Genomic DNA, 16773 nt, shown 5'->3' on the forward strand with positions numbered 1-16773 from the left:
GCAGGTCGCACAGGTAGGCATCCAGGCAGGTCTGGAACATCTCCAGAGAAGGAGACTCCACCACCTCCCTGGGCAGCCTGTTCCAGTGCTCCGTCACCTCACTGTAAAGAAGTTCTTGCACACATTTGTGCAGAACTTCCTATGCTGCAGTTTCCTTTTCCCTTGTCCTGTCTCCACTCACCACTGAAAACAGTCTGGCCTCGCCATTCTGCCCCCCACACCTCAGATATTTATAGACCTGGATCAGGTCCCCCCTCAGTCTCCTTTTCTCAAGGCTGAACAGACCCAGTTCACTCAGCCTTTCCTCATAGCAGAGATGCTCCAGGCCCTTCACCATCTTCGTGGCCCTCCGCTGGACTCTTTCCAAGAGATCCCTGTCTTTTTTGTACTGGGGAGCCCAGAACTGGATGCAGTACTCCAGATGAGGCCTTACCAGGGCAGAGTAGAGGGGGAGGATCACCTCCTTTGAGGATCACCTCCTTGCTAATGGAGATATCATAATGCTGCTGCAGTGTAGCACTGCTATGTGCTTTCTTAAGCCTGAGGTTTCTTGTAAAACTTCCATGAAAAACAGTTGTTATCAAAACATATTTTATTTTTAAGTCACTAGAACACAGTAAATATCCCCCATTAATGTTTCCATTTTCCTTTGCAGTCACAGAAAGTCATTTCATCTTGCTTCATCTGTCATTGTTTAGAGGCCATGAAATTTTACTTCAAGGTTTGTGAGAAACTGATTTTTACAAAAAGAGGCATTTCTGACAGAACACTTCTGCAAATCTTGTACAAATAACTCTGCGGTTAACTGAGTTAGGAAATCTAGAATCATTTTACGTCAGGTGGAACAGGTGGCGTTAAAATTCTTCTTCAGCTAGTTTGGAACGAGAACATTTCAGTTCCAGCAGTCTCTTCACAGTATCAGCAATTGTACGCTCACCATGCACCTTGTTATCTCTGGTACGGATGTTAACTGTTCCACTTGCCTTTTCCTTTTCACCAACAACTAGGAACAACCAAGATACAAAAAGATGAAATCACCACTTAAAAAAATTCTCTTCCCACCAGTTCCCTTAAAACACTGGTATATTTAACGAAAATTCTAAGTTAGCAACTAACATATGCTCCCAAGTCTCCTAGAAGGTCCTCCTTCAAAGAACTCCAACTCAGATTTATAGCAGCCAATAGCTCTATCACTCAACAGACTTTAGTATATTATACACTTTATTTATTCATGTTTTGCTAGAAGTAAACTGAATAAGCCCAGTTTCATATTAAAGAGAGCCAGGAAATGAAAATGAGAAGAGTAATGCAAAAGCAAACATTAGAAACAAAACCTGACCAAGAGCTATTAGTTTGCTTGTTCTTTACAGAAAGAGTAAGATAGTTTATTAGCAAAGTCCAAAGGTTTGCTAATTAAACACTGACAGATACCAAGACATATCTCTATGTGCAGCACTACTGATTTATGTAATGTACTTGGAGATAGCTGCAGGATTGCATTTCTCCACTGAATGGGAGATTCCTCAGCTGCAGCTGCCTAACAACTCTCTGAAGCAGCATTTGGACTTAAATCAGGTAAGATGTTTTTCCTGGTACTCTCATCATTTGTTTGTGGTTTTTAAACTAAATTCATAATCACAGTTAACAACCTGAGTGACAAGCGACACTGGTTTTGACATGTGTCTCCACACTGCTGGCCAGAAAACAGAAGAGACTTTTTCTAAAGCAGCAGTAATGCCTCGGTCCACAAAACAAGTATCTTTTTCACTAAAAGCCATTCAAGCAAAGAATGCTCATCAGATGTACAGGAGAGACCATCTGGAATGGAGACTCTGGAGGAGCAAAGTGAGCTAAAACACTCCTGCCTGCTCAGAGAACCTCTCTGAGAAGGTCAGCCAGCATAAGGTAGAAACAAATGCACTATACATTACCCAGAATAAAGTTATACTGTGCAAGCTGAGCATTTCTGATCTTCTTGTTCAGGGTGCACCCAGGATCTACATCAATATCCACCATTAACCCAGCATCATGGAACTGCTGTCTCACCTAGGAGAAAATGTATTTAAACCGTCACAATAGGGTATTTTGTGATGATGAACTAATTGCGACCTGGCAGTTAAGCCAGTCAAGCTTATCTGACCCTCTAAATCAAGTGCACTATCATCAGCTCAAGCCTTGGAGATGAGCCCTATTCAAAGTAGGAAACGAGGTCTGCCATCATACAAACTGCTAAGCACTGATATGAATACCTCACATTTAGGACCAGTATCTATTTTAATTTGATGCTGTGAATGGCAACAGCATGCTGAAGCTCTTAATTAAAAGTTGTTTGTAAATTTTTATTTTTTAATTTTGCAGGCTATTTTAGATATTTATCTATTTTAGAAATAGAGAAGTCTGCTAAATGCCAAATATGCAGAGAATTTTCTTCATCTTTCTTACTGCTCTGCAAGATGGACATTGCAAGATAGAACTGGAACCTGAAGCACCAAAACCCCACCCCAAATAAACATCTGATATTTGAATTGCTGACATCTATTTTAGTTCCTCTTTAAAATCCATTTACATCTTCAGCAGCTTACTGCCACATTAATAAACAAATGATACATGCAAAGATCTAGAACATTTCCCTGTGACAAGTAACACTAGTAATAATACCTAAGTATTTCAATTAATACAGTATATCTTAAACAAACCAACCAACAAAAACAAAACCATATACTACACCTTTTGGGCATATTCATCACATGTTGGTCCCACTGGCACTACCATTACCTGCTGTGGAGACAGCCAGAGTGGCCTTCAAGAAACAAGAAAAAAAAAAAAGAAAAAAAAGAGTTTTTAGTATTTTTCAGAATGGAAAAACCTAGGAGCAGATGAGACTAAAATCTATGGACAAGATTCATTAAGCTAGCAGCTTAGAATGGCTCCAGAGGCACTGACAGCCCAATATCTACAGTTACAGTTTATCTTCCAGAAAACGAGAGTGTCTGAAAGAATTGCAGGGTGAGCAAAAGTACTTTTTGTCCTGAAGACTAGAGTTACATTTTACACACATAATTGAGCCACTAGTCTCTTTACTAACAAATACTGGGAATAATACTTGAGTCTTGTCATCATCAGTAGGGTCACTACACTGCAGCAGATAAAGGAAATTACCAACATAAACGACTCTTTGCCAGCATCAAACCTGGAAGAGCAAGGCAAGAGATACACAGCTTGTGTATGTTCAAGAGTGGTACCACCTATCACGTGCTACTGTATCTATTACTACTTCATATCTGAGGAAAGGGATTCAGAGAGAATTGCCTACGATATACCTATGGTATACCTCAGTAGCAAGCAAGTACAATAAACTCTACTGACAATTGCATGCTTGGGGCTAATTGCTATTTCATATGAAAGTGTTTGCTCAAACTAGAATCCACTTTTCAATGTTACCATTTGCCTCCATAGTTTTCAGTTAAAATGGCAATCATTCTCTCCACAGAGCCCAGGATAGCACGGTGAATGATAACGGGTCTTGTCTTGTCATTACCGTCGTGGCTGTGAACAAAGTTAGTTACACACATGAACAACAGAAAAGTTAAATTACATAGCAATTAAGAATATCAGACTGTGCCTACCTGACAAAAGTGAGGTTAAATCTAATTGACAGTTGAAAGTCCAGCTGGATTGTAGCACACTGGTGGTAGCGTCCAATGGCATCTTTAATCTGAATGTCAATCTTACGAAACGAAAGAACAAAACTTTTACCAGAGTTTAAGATGAAGCATGCCACTCCGAAAATAAATTCACCAGACTAAGATGGAAGCCTTCACTCACAGAGCACAGTGAAAGTATATGTGGGTTTGGACAACACACTTTGGACAATATTATGATTTAAAACAACTTGTGGATTCTGATGCAAACAATGTCAGACCAAAAACAGGGCGAGCACATGAAGAGATGTTATTTCAGAGGGAACTACAATTAATATCTCAAGAACATTTTCCGAGTTTGCTTGGTTTTTCATTGGACCTTCATGAGTCTTTCACTGAGTAAACTCAGCAGCACATTAAGGGAAGGAGGATAGGTTAAGTGTAGGTTTTGGTTCCAAATTGAGCACTTATTTCCAAAAATCCTGAACACGGGATGCACACTGTATTGTTAAATAATCCACTTACCAATAGAGATCATATTAATTAATGACACATGGTCTTACTAAGAATAGTCTTTACTACAGATAGCTAGTCTATTGCATCTGACACTTTAATCCTGAATACACTTTGGACAGAAGTTAGACAAGACATCTCTAGAAAACAGTCAATTTGTATTATCCAGTCCTTACTGATCTAGTGAATTTGACGTCTTCTTCAACATTTTCCCAGCAGGGCAATGTGATTTTTTTTTCAAACTTAAGGATCAAACAAAGAGATCAGTGTGTTAAGTGCTGAAAGACAATGAAGAGCCTTTCTGAAGTCACTGGGCAAAATAATAACTCATTTAAAAGTTCTGCACTCTAAAGCCAGTGCTTATCACAATTTAGCTACAATTAAAGAAATCAAAAAAGGTTGTAAATGACTTTTTCTGGTAGAAACTCAAAATCATCCATTTACAGAACACAAAAAACACTATCCTGAGTGCAGAGCTTCACTTAACAATGCAACTTCAACCAGTTCACATGAAGACCAAGGCAAACGGCTATGTGTTTGCCCACTTCAACTTACCCTTGCTCCTAGTACTGTAGCTAAAGTAAATTACGGTTAACAAAGGAAAGTGTTCCTGCAGATATTTGCCTCCTTTCAAATGAACTGAGGAAATTACTAAATCTTGTTTGCATTTCACATTATGAATGATAAGCTGTTACAGAACGTTCCACCTACAACCTATAAAATGAAATTGATTCAATCAGCATACAAAGACAAAAATCAGAACTAGTTTACTAGATGAATGAAGACAAACATATATTAAATTTACATCTATTAGGGAAACATTCAGAAGCAATGCTGTAAGGCTTTGTGTCCTCATGCTCAAAGAAATCAGAAAATTTCTAGAAATCTCTTCATCATTACAGCCGAAGAGGAAGCTCTTACCAAGACACACAGACTGTGCAAGGGTCTTTTTTAAAACCAAAACCCACCAGCAGTGCTACAAACCATGTTAGTAAAAGCAACATTTTTCAGAAATCTGTTTAATAAATTTAATTACAACTGATTATTTTTCCCCTCGTGTCTTTTTTTTTTTTTTTTCCTAAGTTGGAATACAGGTTTAGGATTTTCTTCCTGCTTGTATGCTATAGGATTATTGCATTATGATTCATTCACTGATCACCAAAATGATCATTTCTAACACAGCACACTGATCTTACAGTGCCACCTTCTGTTCATATCTCTCAATAAACCAACTCCAACTCAAGCAGCAAATAGTTTTACAAGTAAACTCAGTAAAATGAGTACTAAAGCTACATAAAGGACAAGATCACAGAGAATTCTCTCTCTCTCAAGTAAACCAGGAATTTAGGTCATTGGGAAAACAGACAATTTCAGCCAGAAAGCACCATTTGATGATACCAGATAACTAAACATATATATTAAACAACAACAACCACCACAAAAAAAAAAAAAAAAAAACAGCAAAAACCAGCAAACCCACACTTTCCCTTCCTCTTTCAAGCCTTTTACAATCACTGCTTGTACCAGTCTGTCAGTTTGAGAATCCATTTTGTTCTTTATTCTCCAGCCAAAACTGAACAGCACCAATGCTTCAGAAACGCAGACTAACATCGAAAAATGTAGCTGTAAAGTTATGCTGGAAGCACACATGCAGAGCAGGCTGAAAGTAAAAGCTGTCTTTATGAAGAAGATGATGAATAAAAAACAAGAGCATCACTATTTTCTCTACAAGATACAAAAAAAAACAATGTATTTAATAGCGGCAAGCATCTCTCTCTACTTTTTTTTTTTTTTAAAAAAAAAAAAAAACCTCAAAGCAATTCAGATGTTACTTTGACAAACCCTTCACCCTGGTCAGGTATCTGTCTGAATTTGTCTGTACACAGACAGAATGTCTGCAAACATTCTGTACAAATACACGCCAAACACTTTTCTTTCCAAGAAATTCTACGGTTGGCATAATTTTATGAAGACAAAGACTTCAAATTTTTTTTTCTCCTGGTCTGCTGTACTATGAAGATGAAAATCTGGATGCTAAGATTACAGAAGCATCACTGGAAAAAAAGGAATTGTGAGACTTTTTGCGTACTTAATCCAAACAAAATTAAAACCGCCGCCCAGAGGTCCATTGCAACGCGCTAACCTTAGGTCCATAGAAAGCTCCATCACCAGGGTTCAACTCCCACTTCTCACCAAAGTCATTAAGGCTGTTTTCCAGTTGCTAGAGATAAAGAATATGTGTATTCAGTGTTTCTCACTTCTCACATCAGGTCAGCCTGTTGCTGCAGCCATCTAACACTACCAGACTCTCATTATTTCTCCATTACTGCAACAACACCTCTGCACATTCCTATCAACTCATCTTCTGGAAAAACAAAAGTTTTAGAAGAGACTCAGGTTAAGAAAAGTTCAAATTGAAACTAATGCATACATTTTTTAAGAGGCCAAACAAGCAGCATTAGGTAAGATGCAAGAACTCTTTAGACACAGCAAATGTTGAGGGAGAATCCATTCCTGTTACTCATGTCTGTTCATGCCCCATCTTCTTTCCATACTGTACCTGCAAGGGCTAATGCTTTAGTAATGAAAACAACGTTTTCTGGAAGATGCCTCAAAATCTTACCACAAGAGCTGTTAAAATTAGTTCTTTTCATCCTCTTTTCTTTCCCCCCGCCCCCCTCTCCTACTATTTAATTGATCAAAAACACACAAGAGAAAGGAGAGAGACAATTTGATTCTGACATGGAAATCACTTCTGTATGGAGAGCATACTGTTCGTACACAGCATACTAAGAAAGCTATTTTATTACCCACCCAGAACTAGAGACAGTTATTAAGTTATATTTCTCATGCCCAGCTACCACACCACCTCCTAGAAGGCAATATACCCTTATGGATCTTGCAGCTGCAGTCTTGCTTTCATACAGAAAGGTAATAAAATGATTGTTTACCTTCTCAGCTCGATTCCACACCTCAATATCTCCCAGATACTTTTCAGGACGAGTAGAGAGATTCAGTTTAAAGGAAAATCCAAAGACGTCATAAACAGCACGCAAGAACTGTAGACAACTCTTTATCTCCTCTTCTATCTACGTAAGAATGGAAATACAGTCTCAACTACAGGAAATTCAGCTATTCTGATTTTAATACCCTATTTCATTTACCAGTAGTCCATACCTGTTCCACGGAACAGAATATGTGAGCATCATCCTGCTGGAACCGACGTACTCTAGTGAGTCCTGTAAGAGCTCCTGACAGTTCATTTCGATGCAGAACACCAAAATCAGCCAATCGTAATGGCAGCTCACGCCATGATCTTGGACGATGATCAAACATAAGGCTGAAGGAAAAGTTAATTACTTGAAATTCATCTAGAATCAAAATTCTGCAAAGAACTACCAAAAGGAAGCAGCCACTGCCTAAGCAAGTGCCCACACTGCCAGAGACGTCATCTGAATACAATAATCACTTGTATCTAGCTATCTTTTCTTCCAGGAAAATTAATCAGATATTCTTGCATGGGCAGGAGGATTCCTCCACCTCACACAGTCACAGTACCAACTCCTGAAGTGAGCACTGAAATCTGAATGGCTACACTGCCCCAAAACTGACAATACCCTGCTAGCCACTTTGGCTACTCAGATTTTGCAGCATCAAGGTAAGCTTCAGTTCTGAAACAGAATCACTGCAATGATAGAAAGAAAAAAAAAAAGGCAATTTTTGGGGTCCCAGTAGAGAGAGCTCACAATAACAGTCATAATTACGACACTCCTAACAAGGATTTTTAGTTGTGATTTTCTACTTGTTTGTTGTTGTGGTTTTTTTTTTGTTTGTTTGTTTTTTTTAAATCAAAAGAAAACCCAATGCAAAGATGATGTGCATTTACCAGTGTCCTGGACAGTTCATAGGCTTCAGAGCAAATACTTCTTTCTCCACTTCAAAGGAAAACATGTTTTCACTGTAATGCTGCCAATGCCCTGAAGTCATCCATAGTTTACTGTTGAAAATATTTGGAGTGACAACCTCTTGGAATCCACGTTTTCGATACTCACTCTAAAATAAACCCAGTACATAAAATAATCAATGAGCAGATGAAAGTAATGGTACTCAGACTTTGATCTGCAGTCATGAAAATAGCAAGCACAACTTTTATAGAGTCCACCACTAAAGAAAAAAAAAAAGAAAAAAAGAAAAACAAGCTGGAAATGGCAGCATACCACCCTTCCCTCAAAAATTCCTCTGTTGTAAGCAAGAACAAGTTCCTTCCAACCAAGCAAAGCAGCAGTCTCTAATCATTCCATGACACTTGGTATTACTTTGCAGCCCAAACATCTAATAATAAGACACAGAGATATTTACATTTTGCAACAGGTAGATCAGGATTTTTTTCCTCATTTTTCTAATAATTAGCTGAAGAAGTCCAAGTCTAACACTTATTGAGTAGAATCAACAAGGATCAGTGAAACAACAGTAGAGTGAGCTTAGCTCTATCATGAGTCATCATTATCACTATTTTAACTGCAGCAATAAAAATATAATTTGGCAGACATTGTTAAAACCCCAGTTGTAAGTAACCAGGTTCCTTCAGTTACACAGCTTACATGTGGGGAGCTTAAACAGCCCTTCATTTCAAGTCAATTCATATGTTACATCGTTGTATACTTCCACATTTTTTCTGAAGTTAAGCACTTCCTTCTGTAAGACAGTCTCCAAAAGACATTACTTACCCGGATGAATTCAATTAAGGTATTATATATGTAAGCTCCTTTTGGTAAGAAAAAACAGCTACCAGGGCTGAGCTCATGAAAGAAAAAGAGTTCTTGATCCTGCAGAAAAATACAGGAAAAACTTACTACTTGCGCAGCCATTTTTTCCTCAATAAACATTCACAAATGAGTTACTACTGGTCACCACCAAGGGTTAAAATAAAATAAATAAATAACAATAGACCAGTTGCATTTCACTAGTACTTGTATCCCCATTACTACAAATACAGGAAGAAAACTTAATTTTCTATTCTACTATCAATACCCCAAAAACTCAGGTTTATATGCAATTCCTAACTGCACGCACACAGCACCCTTGTCCACTGACAAAAAATATTTGAATAATTAGAGCTGCAGAAGTAAATATTAACTATATATTTGGACTGTAATTGGCTAATGTTGTGAAAAATTAAGCATATGCTTCAAGATTGCATATAATGTACTCTGTTCTTTTTCCTGATGTCCAAGCAGTAGACCTTTTAATAGCATTCAAAGCTACCAATTATAAGACGTGGATTTCCATCTAAAAAACAAAATGAAGAACTAATGAACCAGAAAAACTCAACCCCAAAACGTACTATAGATTCTAAAGATCAGAAAGAAGGCAAAACTGTGAGTGAAGAGGCTGCAGCAACCCAGGTAAGAATAAGCACTGCCTGCAGACTAAAGAGGTCTTGCATGCCAAAGCATTCATATAATATCTTGGTTAACCTGTTGAAGAGGCTTTTGCTCTGCATCATTTGCTGTAGGACTTCTGACGCTTTTAAACAGAAAAGAACCTGACTTTGCAACTCAACTGAAAATACAGCTGCATTGCATCTTAGCTGTGTCAGCAAGTATATGCTGTGTGTGAGATAGTTCTATTGTGAGCTTACGTATGCATTATGTTTGTAAAATATACTACCATACAGAATGCCTTACCCGTCCAATTTTTCTGTGATCTCTGTTTTTAGCCTCCTCCTGGAATTTTTCCCATTCCTTCAACATTTTTGCATCTGGGAATGAAATTCCATAGATTCGCTGGAGAGATTCCATATCAGCCTTGCCTTCCCAGTAAGTAGATGAATTCTGTGCACAAAAAATAAATGAAACAATGAAGAAAAGAAAGAGCCTACACATTTTATTGCTCTTGCCTGTTGTAAAAGGCACACATAATTAAACAAATTACTGTTCAATATAAATATGGCATGAATACACTTTTAATTATAAAAACACAGTGGTGAAAAAAGAAATGTACAAAGAAGAGCTGAATTGTAAAAACCAGTTTCAGGCCCTAAGTGGTCCTTTTTTTTTTTCTTCCTCAAGTCTACTATCTCCCTCTGAAGCCATCCTATTTCATCTGCTCTGTTCACACTGAGCCACAACCATCAGCTAAGCTAAAACAAGAACTCTCACTGATACATCCCAACCAAGAATTAAGCCATATCCACTTCCCAAGATGTGCTGGAAATGATGTCCCTGGCCATCTATTTCTTATAGCACACAATCCTTTGCCAGTTGGTTAAACTGAGTTTATGGCCAGGTTATCCACTTCACACTATGCTCCTGGATAATCTACTGCTGTACTGCCCAAACACAGCAACACATGTCAATTAACACATTTGCCTAGAATAGTTTCAGTCATACCTTATGAATTTTTATGCTCTTTATCTTGCCAGTATGCCTAACGTGAGGTCCTCTGCATAAATCTATCAAGGGACCACATCTAAAAATAGAAAAAAACATCTGTTTAGTATATTGAATCATAGCAAATTATACCTAGTAATACTATGCATGCATAATTACCTGTATACTGTTGTAGTTGGGGTATTGACCTTCTCATTCAGGATGCGACACTTGAATTTGTTATACTGAAAAGAAGAGAACCACACATTTATTAACTTCTTGTTAGGCAGTATAGCTGATCAGCAGTTTAGGCTTTTTGCAAACTCGATGCTACAGTACATCAAAAGACACTTTGCTCTATAACATGGTGCTCCTGTTGAACAGAATAGCAAGCAGTACCTGAGGAACCTGATCCAGCTTCAGTGATCACACAGACCACAAGAGTGGACTGAAGACCTATTAAGGCCTCTTCCACTCTGAACAATACTGATTCTCTTTAGAGTCTTAATAGAAAAAACTGAGTAACCTCTATTTGAAGAATGTCAGGAAATTGTTTACAGCTAGTTACAAAAAAGAAAAAAAAAATTTATTCTTGCTTGATAATCTCATCCTTAAAATATTTTATGAAGCTTTCTGAATGCACCAGCATACACAGTTCAGTATCAGCACACCATATTACCACAGCCAATGTAATACAAGTGCACATTTGCAAATTTACATCTGTGGAAAATGAATGAAGAACGCCGATTCAAACATATTGCCAAGATCACCCAGTACAATTTTCACAGCTGGAGAAAAATCGATTTATTTGTGAGAATCTAAATGATAATTTTACTTTTTTTTTTTGGTAAAATATCACAAATGAGTTTGTAAGAACACATCTTCAAAAACGACTTTGAAAGACCTTCCTCTATCACTAACAGAACAACAGAAAATGTGGCTAAAGTTACAGATACTCAGTGTAACTGCATGGTGTGCTAACAACACTCAAGAACAACTTACCTTAAACATTTCAAGTAGTGTTTCCTTCTTAACTTCCAGTCTTTCAAAGGGTTGCTTTTCCTTCATGATCTTTTTGCACAGCGTTTCCAAAGCAGAGAAGTCATTACTTGATACACCTCTAAAATAAACAAGCAGAAGAGCACAACACTCTCACTTGCACTTGTGATTTCTCATCTGTTTGCAAGTAACCCAGGCTTTGATATAACCATCGTCTCCCTCAGTTGCTAAAAAAAGAAAAAAATATATAAAACCTACCCATCCTCAAGGAACATGTCGTAATAAAATCCATTTTCTATTGGTGGTCCATAGCACAAACATCCACCATAAATTCGCTCCATAGCTTCGCCCATAATGTGTGCACTTGAGTGCCAGTATACCTAATGGAAGTAAAAAAAAAAAAAAGGGGGGGGGAGGGAGGGAATAAGTCCAAATATGCACAACACATTTCTGAATATTTTAAATAAAATATTTTCTGAACGCTTGCTTCTGAGGGTACTTCATGCAGACCTCATATTATAGCAGTCTTCAGAACATCAACGACTTGCCCAGAAATACTCCTATCCTAAGCTCCAGTATTTCCAAAGAAATACTGGATTTTTTTAATTTTACAAACCGAAAGCATATAATTCTTCTTTCCAGCCTCTGTTGAAATGATTTAGATTTGTCTAGAAGTCAATAAACTAATCCAACATCTTTTTTTCTATCAACTGCAATTGATTGGCTCTGCTGACACACAGCATAAACATAAAGGTGCATTTGCAACACAAGGCCACAGTCCTACAAACATTTAAAAGTATGGGAAGTCCTGCAGTGATATAAAACCAGTTTAAAGCTAAAAAACTACTCTTTACCTTGTAGTGCACCTAAAGGGTTAGCAAATTAAAGCTAAGATTGTAAGACCTGACCTGTAAGATTTAACTCTGCTTTTACTTGCACAAGTCAGAGAACAGTAGATCAGTATTACAGAAGTAATCATTTAGTTGGCATGAAAATCCTACATTTGAACACAGGATCTCTGCTGCAATGAATTTGCAGTTTCTTAATCAAATTACTTTTTCTAAAAGACTGAATTTACAAATTCACTGGGTATCCACACTTAGATGAATGAGTAGCCAAAAGAAAATATGTACTTCAGTATATAGAAAAAATACAAGAGCAACTTACTCAGCAGATTGATATTCGTACTAGCAATTCTGTACCCATCATTGCTCGCACAGCCAGTGCTAAAGTGGTTGGTTCAGAAGATTTACGTAACATTAAGGCTGTAAATATCACACACTTTGCATAACTACAGCAACAGTTAGCACACTTCATAACAAATACACTGACTATACATTATCTCAATACCATGTCTTCCTAAGGAACCATTACAAAAAATGAGATGTACCTCCACAGCGTATCTTTCCCCTCCCTCTCTCCTCCCTTGAGCACAGTTCAGATGCTAGCACCTGCTGGAGGCTGGGTTTAACGCAAATCTAAAAGCAAACAAATTTTAGCTAGCAGATACTCACTGCTTGAGCCTCTTCATCCTCAAACTTGAGCAGCTCCAAGGTGCAATCCTCCTCTAAAGGACGGTCTAAATCCCAAACCATCTTATTCACTTTAGCAATAATAGTGTTGTCAGCTAAGCCCTGACTGAAAAAAAAAACAAACAAAAAACATAGTATATAATTGTTTAAAATCAACAAGCAGAAGTACTCAAAATTTGCTCCACTAAATTATCAGATACTGTTCCTAATGCAGTCATTCTACAGTTCCTCTAGGCAAAAACACTTTCCTTGATTCCAAATCACAAAAACAAAGCAGATTCCAATGACAAAGTATTAAGACATTAATTAGTAATAATAATAAAATGGTGGTATTTCACCTCTAGGAATCAAACAGTTTTCATAATTCTAATTGATAGGGTGTCCAGCACACATTGTTCAAATCCACCTCACAAGATATGCGAGTCAGCTGGAAATGGGTTCTTTCTGATAGGTATCTCCCATGCCATAGAAGTATAATTAAGCAAAATACATTTCTAATGTTAGCTCACTCTAGAAGTCAACTGAAACATCACCCAAATCATCTTACCCAGGTCCACAAAAACTAATTTTGCATTTGCTAATGTTAATGATCACAGCCACAATTTGCAGATGTAGATCAGTCTAAAAATTACTAAGCATATAATAGGATAGAATCATACCTAATTCCACAAGCAATTTGATAAGGTGTAGTCCTCCAGGACTCAGCATCAACCAGCTTGCCATCAGGTAATGTAACTTTAATGGGTTTACTATCATTAGCAGCTCGCTCTGCAAGAAGTGCATCGTGCTCAGCTTTAAGTTTATTGTACATCTCTAAGCGCTCATTGATAAATGCAGGCCAAGGATTTAGCTACACATAAAGAATAAAGGTACATTCAAAAGATTAATACCATGTGATGTCAAGAATGTGAACAGCATATACATATCACAGAGGCCTATGTGACTGTCTGCAGCTATGCGCGTGCTATGCCTTAACAGACAACTATCACAATGACATAGTAATATTATACATACCACAGTGCATCTGTTTAATATATGCATAAGATATATTAATGAACTACTAGATTAACCCCATGCTTAAACTTGTAGCAAATGCTAGTTTAACACAGTACAAAAGGAAAAAAAACTATTTGAAAAGCTTGTTGAACAGGTCCTGCTCTGACGTCAGGCTGTCAGTGCAGGCACCACGGTGCAGATGGCTGCAGTTCAGAGCTGGCCAGCAGCTCTGTGCCCACTGTTTACTCACACCAACCACAAACGGAAGCAGCAAAGCATCTCTGGCAGGCTTTCATCGCCCCACAGACCTGCTGCCTATCTCCTGCTGCTGGTGGGATCCCCAGCTGGCTGCATCATGGAGCAGCAGCCACAGAAACCGGAGCTGCTCTCCCCTGACAAGAATATAACCTGCTGTCAAGAGCAACAAAGCCACCTCATGGTAAACTCTGCTGAACTAAGAAACAGCAGGGAAAGGAATTACTGCAATAGCAGATGAATGAATCAGACGGGTGACATACAGCAGTCAACAGTATAAAAACTACATCTTTCAACACCCCATGGCCTGACATGGGCTCACCTCTGCACGCCCTTCATCACCACATGCTTCTTTCATTTTCTTCTTCCCGCAGTCGGCCTTTTTTTCTTCCCCAGCATTTACCTATAAGAGAATCATGAAATAGTAGAATGGCCTAAGTTGAAAAGGACCACAAAGATCATCCAGTTTCAACCCCCTGCTATGTGCAGGGCCGCAAACCACCAGGCCAGGCTGCCCAGAGCCACATCCAGCCTGGCCTCCAGGGATGGGGCATCCACATCGTCCTTGTGCTGCCTGTTCCAATGCCTCACCACCCTGTGTGAAAAACTTCTTCCTAATATGTAACCTACATCATGAAACACACACATCTCCTCATCCTCCAGCAGTTTCTTGCACTCTACCCTAACCCCACACACTGGGGCACAGTCCTGCGAAGCCCGCCCGGTACGCAGCCAATCCCACCCCCCTCTCCCGGAGACCCGAGCACCCCGGAGGCTTCATGGAAGGCTCACGGAAAAAGGACCGAGCCTGCCCGCCTCTCCCCAGGCCTGCCACCGGGAACCCCCGCCTCAGCACGGCCCCGGGAGCGGTGAGGGAGCGCAGAGCCATGCGGCCCCCCGGTGCTGCTCGCCGCACGCCCCATCGCGGCGCGAGGCCCACCTGCCCGTCAGCGCCAGCCATGGCCGCCGCGTGGAAGGGGTGGGTGGGAAAGGCTGGCAACGACGCCGCGCAGGCGCGGCCCGGCCGCCGAAGCTGATGCAACCGGGGGCGGCTCTACCGAGCCGAGCCAATAGGACCGAGCCGAGTCGAGCCGGGACCGGAGCTGAGGCGTGTCCAGGCGGCCGCGTGGGCGTGGCGGAAGATGGCGGCGGTGCCATTGGGGGCCATGAGGGCGGGAAGCGGGGCGGCGTCCCATCCCCACCCCCTTTGCGGTCTTGCTGTCTTTTCTCCGTCGGGGAGATTCGAGGCAGGGCTGCGGGGCAATGGAGCGCCGCCACGGGGAGGAGGCTGCTTTGGGGTCTGCTTCTCTCTCTGCTTCTCTCTCTGCTCACCTGGTCTCAGCCTCAGAATCTGCTAAGGATAGATTAATTAATTTGAGTGATTTTTTTGCAAAGGAGACAAAAATCGAATTGACCTGACTAGTCTGATTCCCAATTAAAAAAAAAAAAAAAAAGAAAAGAAAAAAAAGAATAAAAAATTGATAGACATTTTGAAGAAATCCTAGCTTGGGCAGAAAGGTGCAGTCTGGAGGACACTTGCTGTCAGCAAGGGCTGGAGGTCTCTGATTTCTTTCTCTGAGAAAAGGCTGTGGTATTCATGCACAACTTCTTGCTATTGCAGCCTTCCTCCTCACCCTAGTGGTATTTTCTATATGAAAATAAATAGTATTTTCATTTAGGAAATGTGCTTTTTCTCAGTGTGTTCTCGTGGCCGTGGAATTCCACGTGGAATCCTGTTGAAGGCCTTAGGTTTGTCTGGTCAAGTGATGGGGCATAGGAAAGACGTTGGTTACAAAATTCCACACTTCCAAAAATTTCAGACATAGTTCTTACTGGAAGGAGTCTCACAAGAGTCAAAATCAGAGGTCAGGAATACAGCTCTGTCCACTGGCTGCCTGGCATCCCTTCTGCTTCCTGGTGTACAAAGACGTGTAGGATGTTTCCCCTTAATCTACTGCAATGCTTTGGAGCTTGGGAGTATTTAATCAAAATATTCCTATATGAATGTCAGAACACTTTGGAGTCTTCAGCCTCTGGTGCTTTGAGGAAAAAGATGAGAAAAGTTATGCAGTTTTGTATGGCTTTCTTTGATATGGGTGAGGTAGTTTAGAGTAGCTCGAAATACAGATCTTCTTATATGTTTAAAATAGTCAAAAAGGAAGATGTAGTAAATATGAGTTTAAAAGACAGAATCAAGTCTGTTAAATAGACCTGAATAATTTATTTGCTATCTACAAGTAAAATATCAACTGAATATTGGAAAAACTTCCTTTCATGCTTCAATTAATGATATATATAAGTTGTCTTGTAGGAACACAGTCTAATAATACAAAGATATATTTTTTAAAATACTAATTTTTAGATTTTCTGTATCTTCTAAAATACTTTTTGTGTTTTGAATTCCAGTTGAGTCAAGAAATGATGCAGAATAATCAAACATTTCAAAAGTGGTGGCAGGAAAACTTT

At 39.3% G+C, this 16773-nt stretch overlaps 1 protein-coding gene across 2 annotated transcripts; it reads right to left on the reverse strand.

Annotated features, from left to right (window-relative positions):
• Window positions 1-574: 574 nt before the first annotated feature.
• Window positions 575-15387, reverse strand: TARS1 (threonyl-tRNA synthetase 1). 2 transcript variants are annotated; one of them, XM_052670557.1, is made up of 19 exons: window positions 15248-15387; window positions 14630-14710; window positions 13716-13906; window positions 13039-13162; window positions 11783-11904; window positions 11528-11645; window positions 10706-10770; window positions 10547-10625; window positions 9842-9988; window positions 8882-8980; window positions 8041-8207; window positions 7332-7494; window positions 7106-7243; window positions 6298-6375; window positions 3627-3727; window positions 3442-3546; window positions 2728-2800; window positions 1932-2046; window positions 575-1003 (listed from the first exon to the last, which is right to left on the reverse strand). In XM_052670557.1, the coding sequence occupies exons 1-19, from the start codon at window positions 15266-15268 to the stop codon at window positions 855-857; spliced, it is 2136 nt and encodes a 711-aa protein (XP_052526517.1). In that variant the 5' UTR covers window positions 15269-15387; the 3' UTR covers window positions 575-854. The 2 variants fall into 2 exon arrangements, with proteins under 2 accessions (XP_052526517.1, XP_052526519.1); XM_052670559.1 differs by lacking the exon at window positions 15248-15387 and having other exon boundaries at window positions 13716-13824; window positions 14630-14712.
• Between the last annotated feature and the right edge of the window lie 1386 nt (window positions 15388-16773).

The sequence above is a fragment of the Tympanuchus pallidicinctus genome, unplaced genomic scaffold (genome assembly GCF_026119805.1).
Source record: "Tympanuchus pallidicinctus isolate F22 unplaced genomic scaffold, pur_lepc_1.0 scaffold9, whole genome shotgun sequence".
Lineage (NCBI taxonomy): Eukaryota > Metazoa > Chordata > Aves > Galliformes > Phasianidae > Tympanuchus > Tympanuchus pallidicinctus.

Excerpts from the sequence above, each read along its gene's own strand:
- TARS1 (XM_052670557.1), bottom strand. The coding sequence starts at position 15,268 with ATGGCTGGCGCTGACGGGCAG. Across the intron at positions 8,208-8,881 it reads CCTTAATTGAATTCATCCGG|AGTGAGTATCGAAAACGTGG; the intron begins GTAAGTAATGTC and ends GGTTTATTTTAG. Across the intron at positions 1,004-1,931 it reads ACAGTATAACTTTATTCTGG|TTGTTGGTGAAAAGGAAAAG; the intron begins GTAATGTATAGT and ends GGTTGTTCCTAG.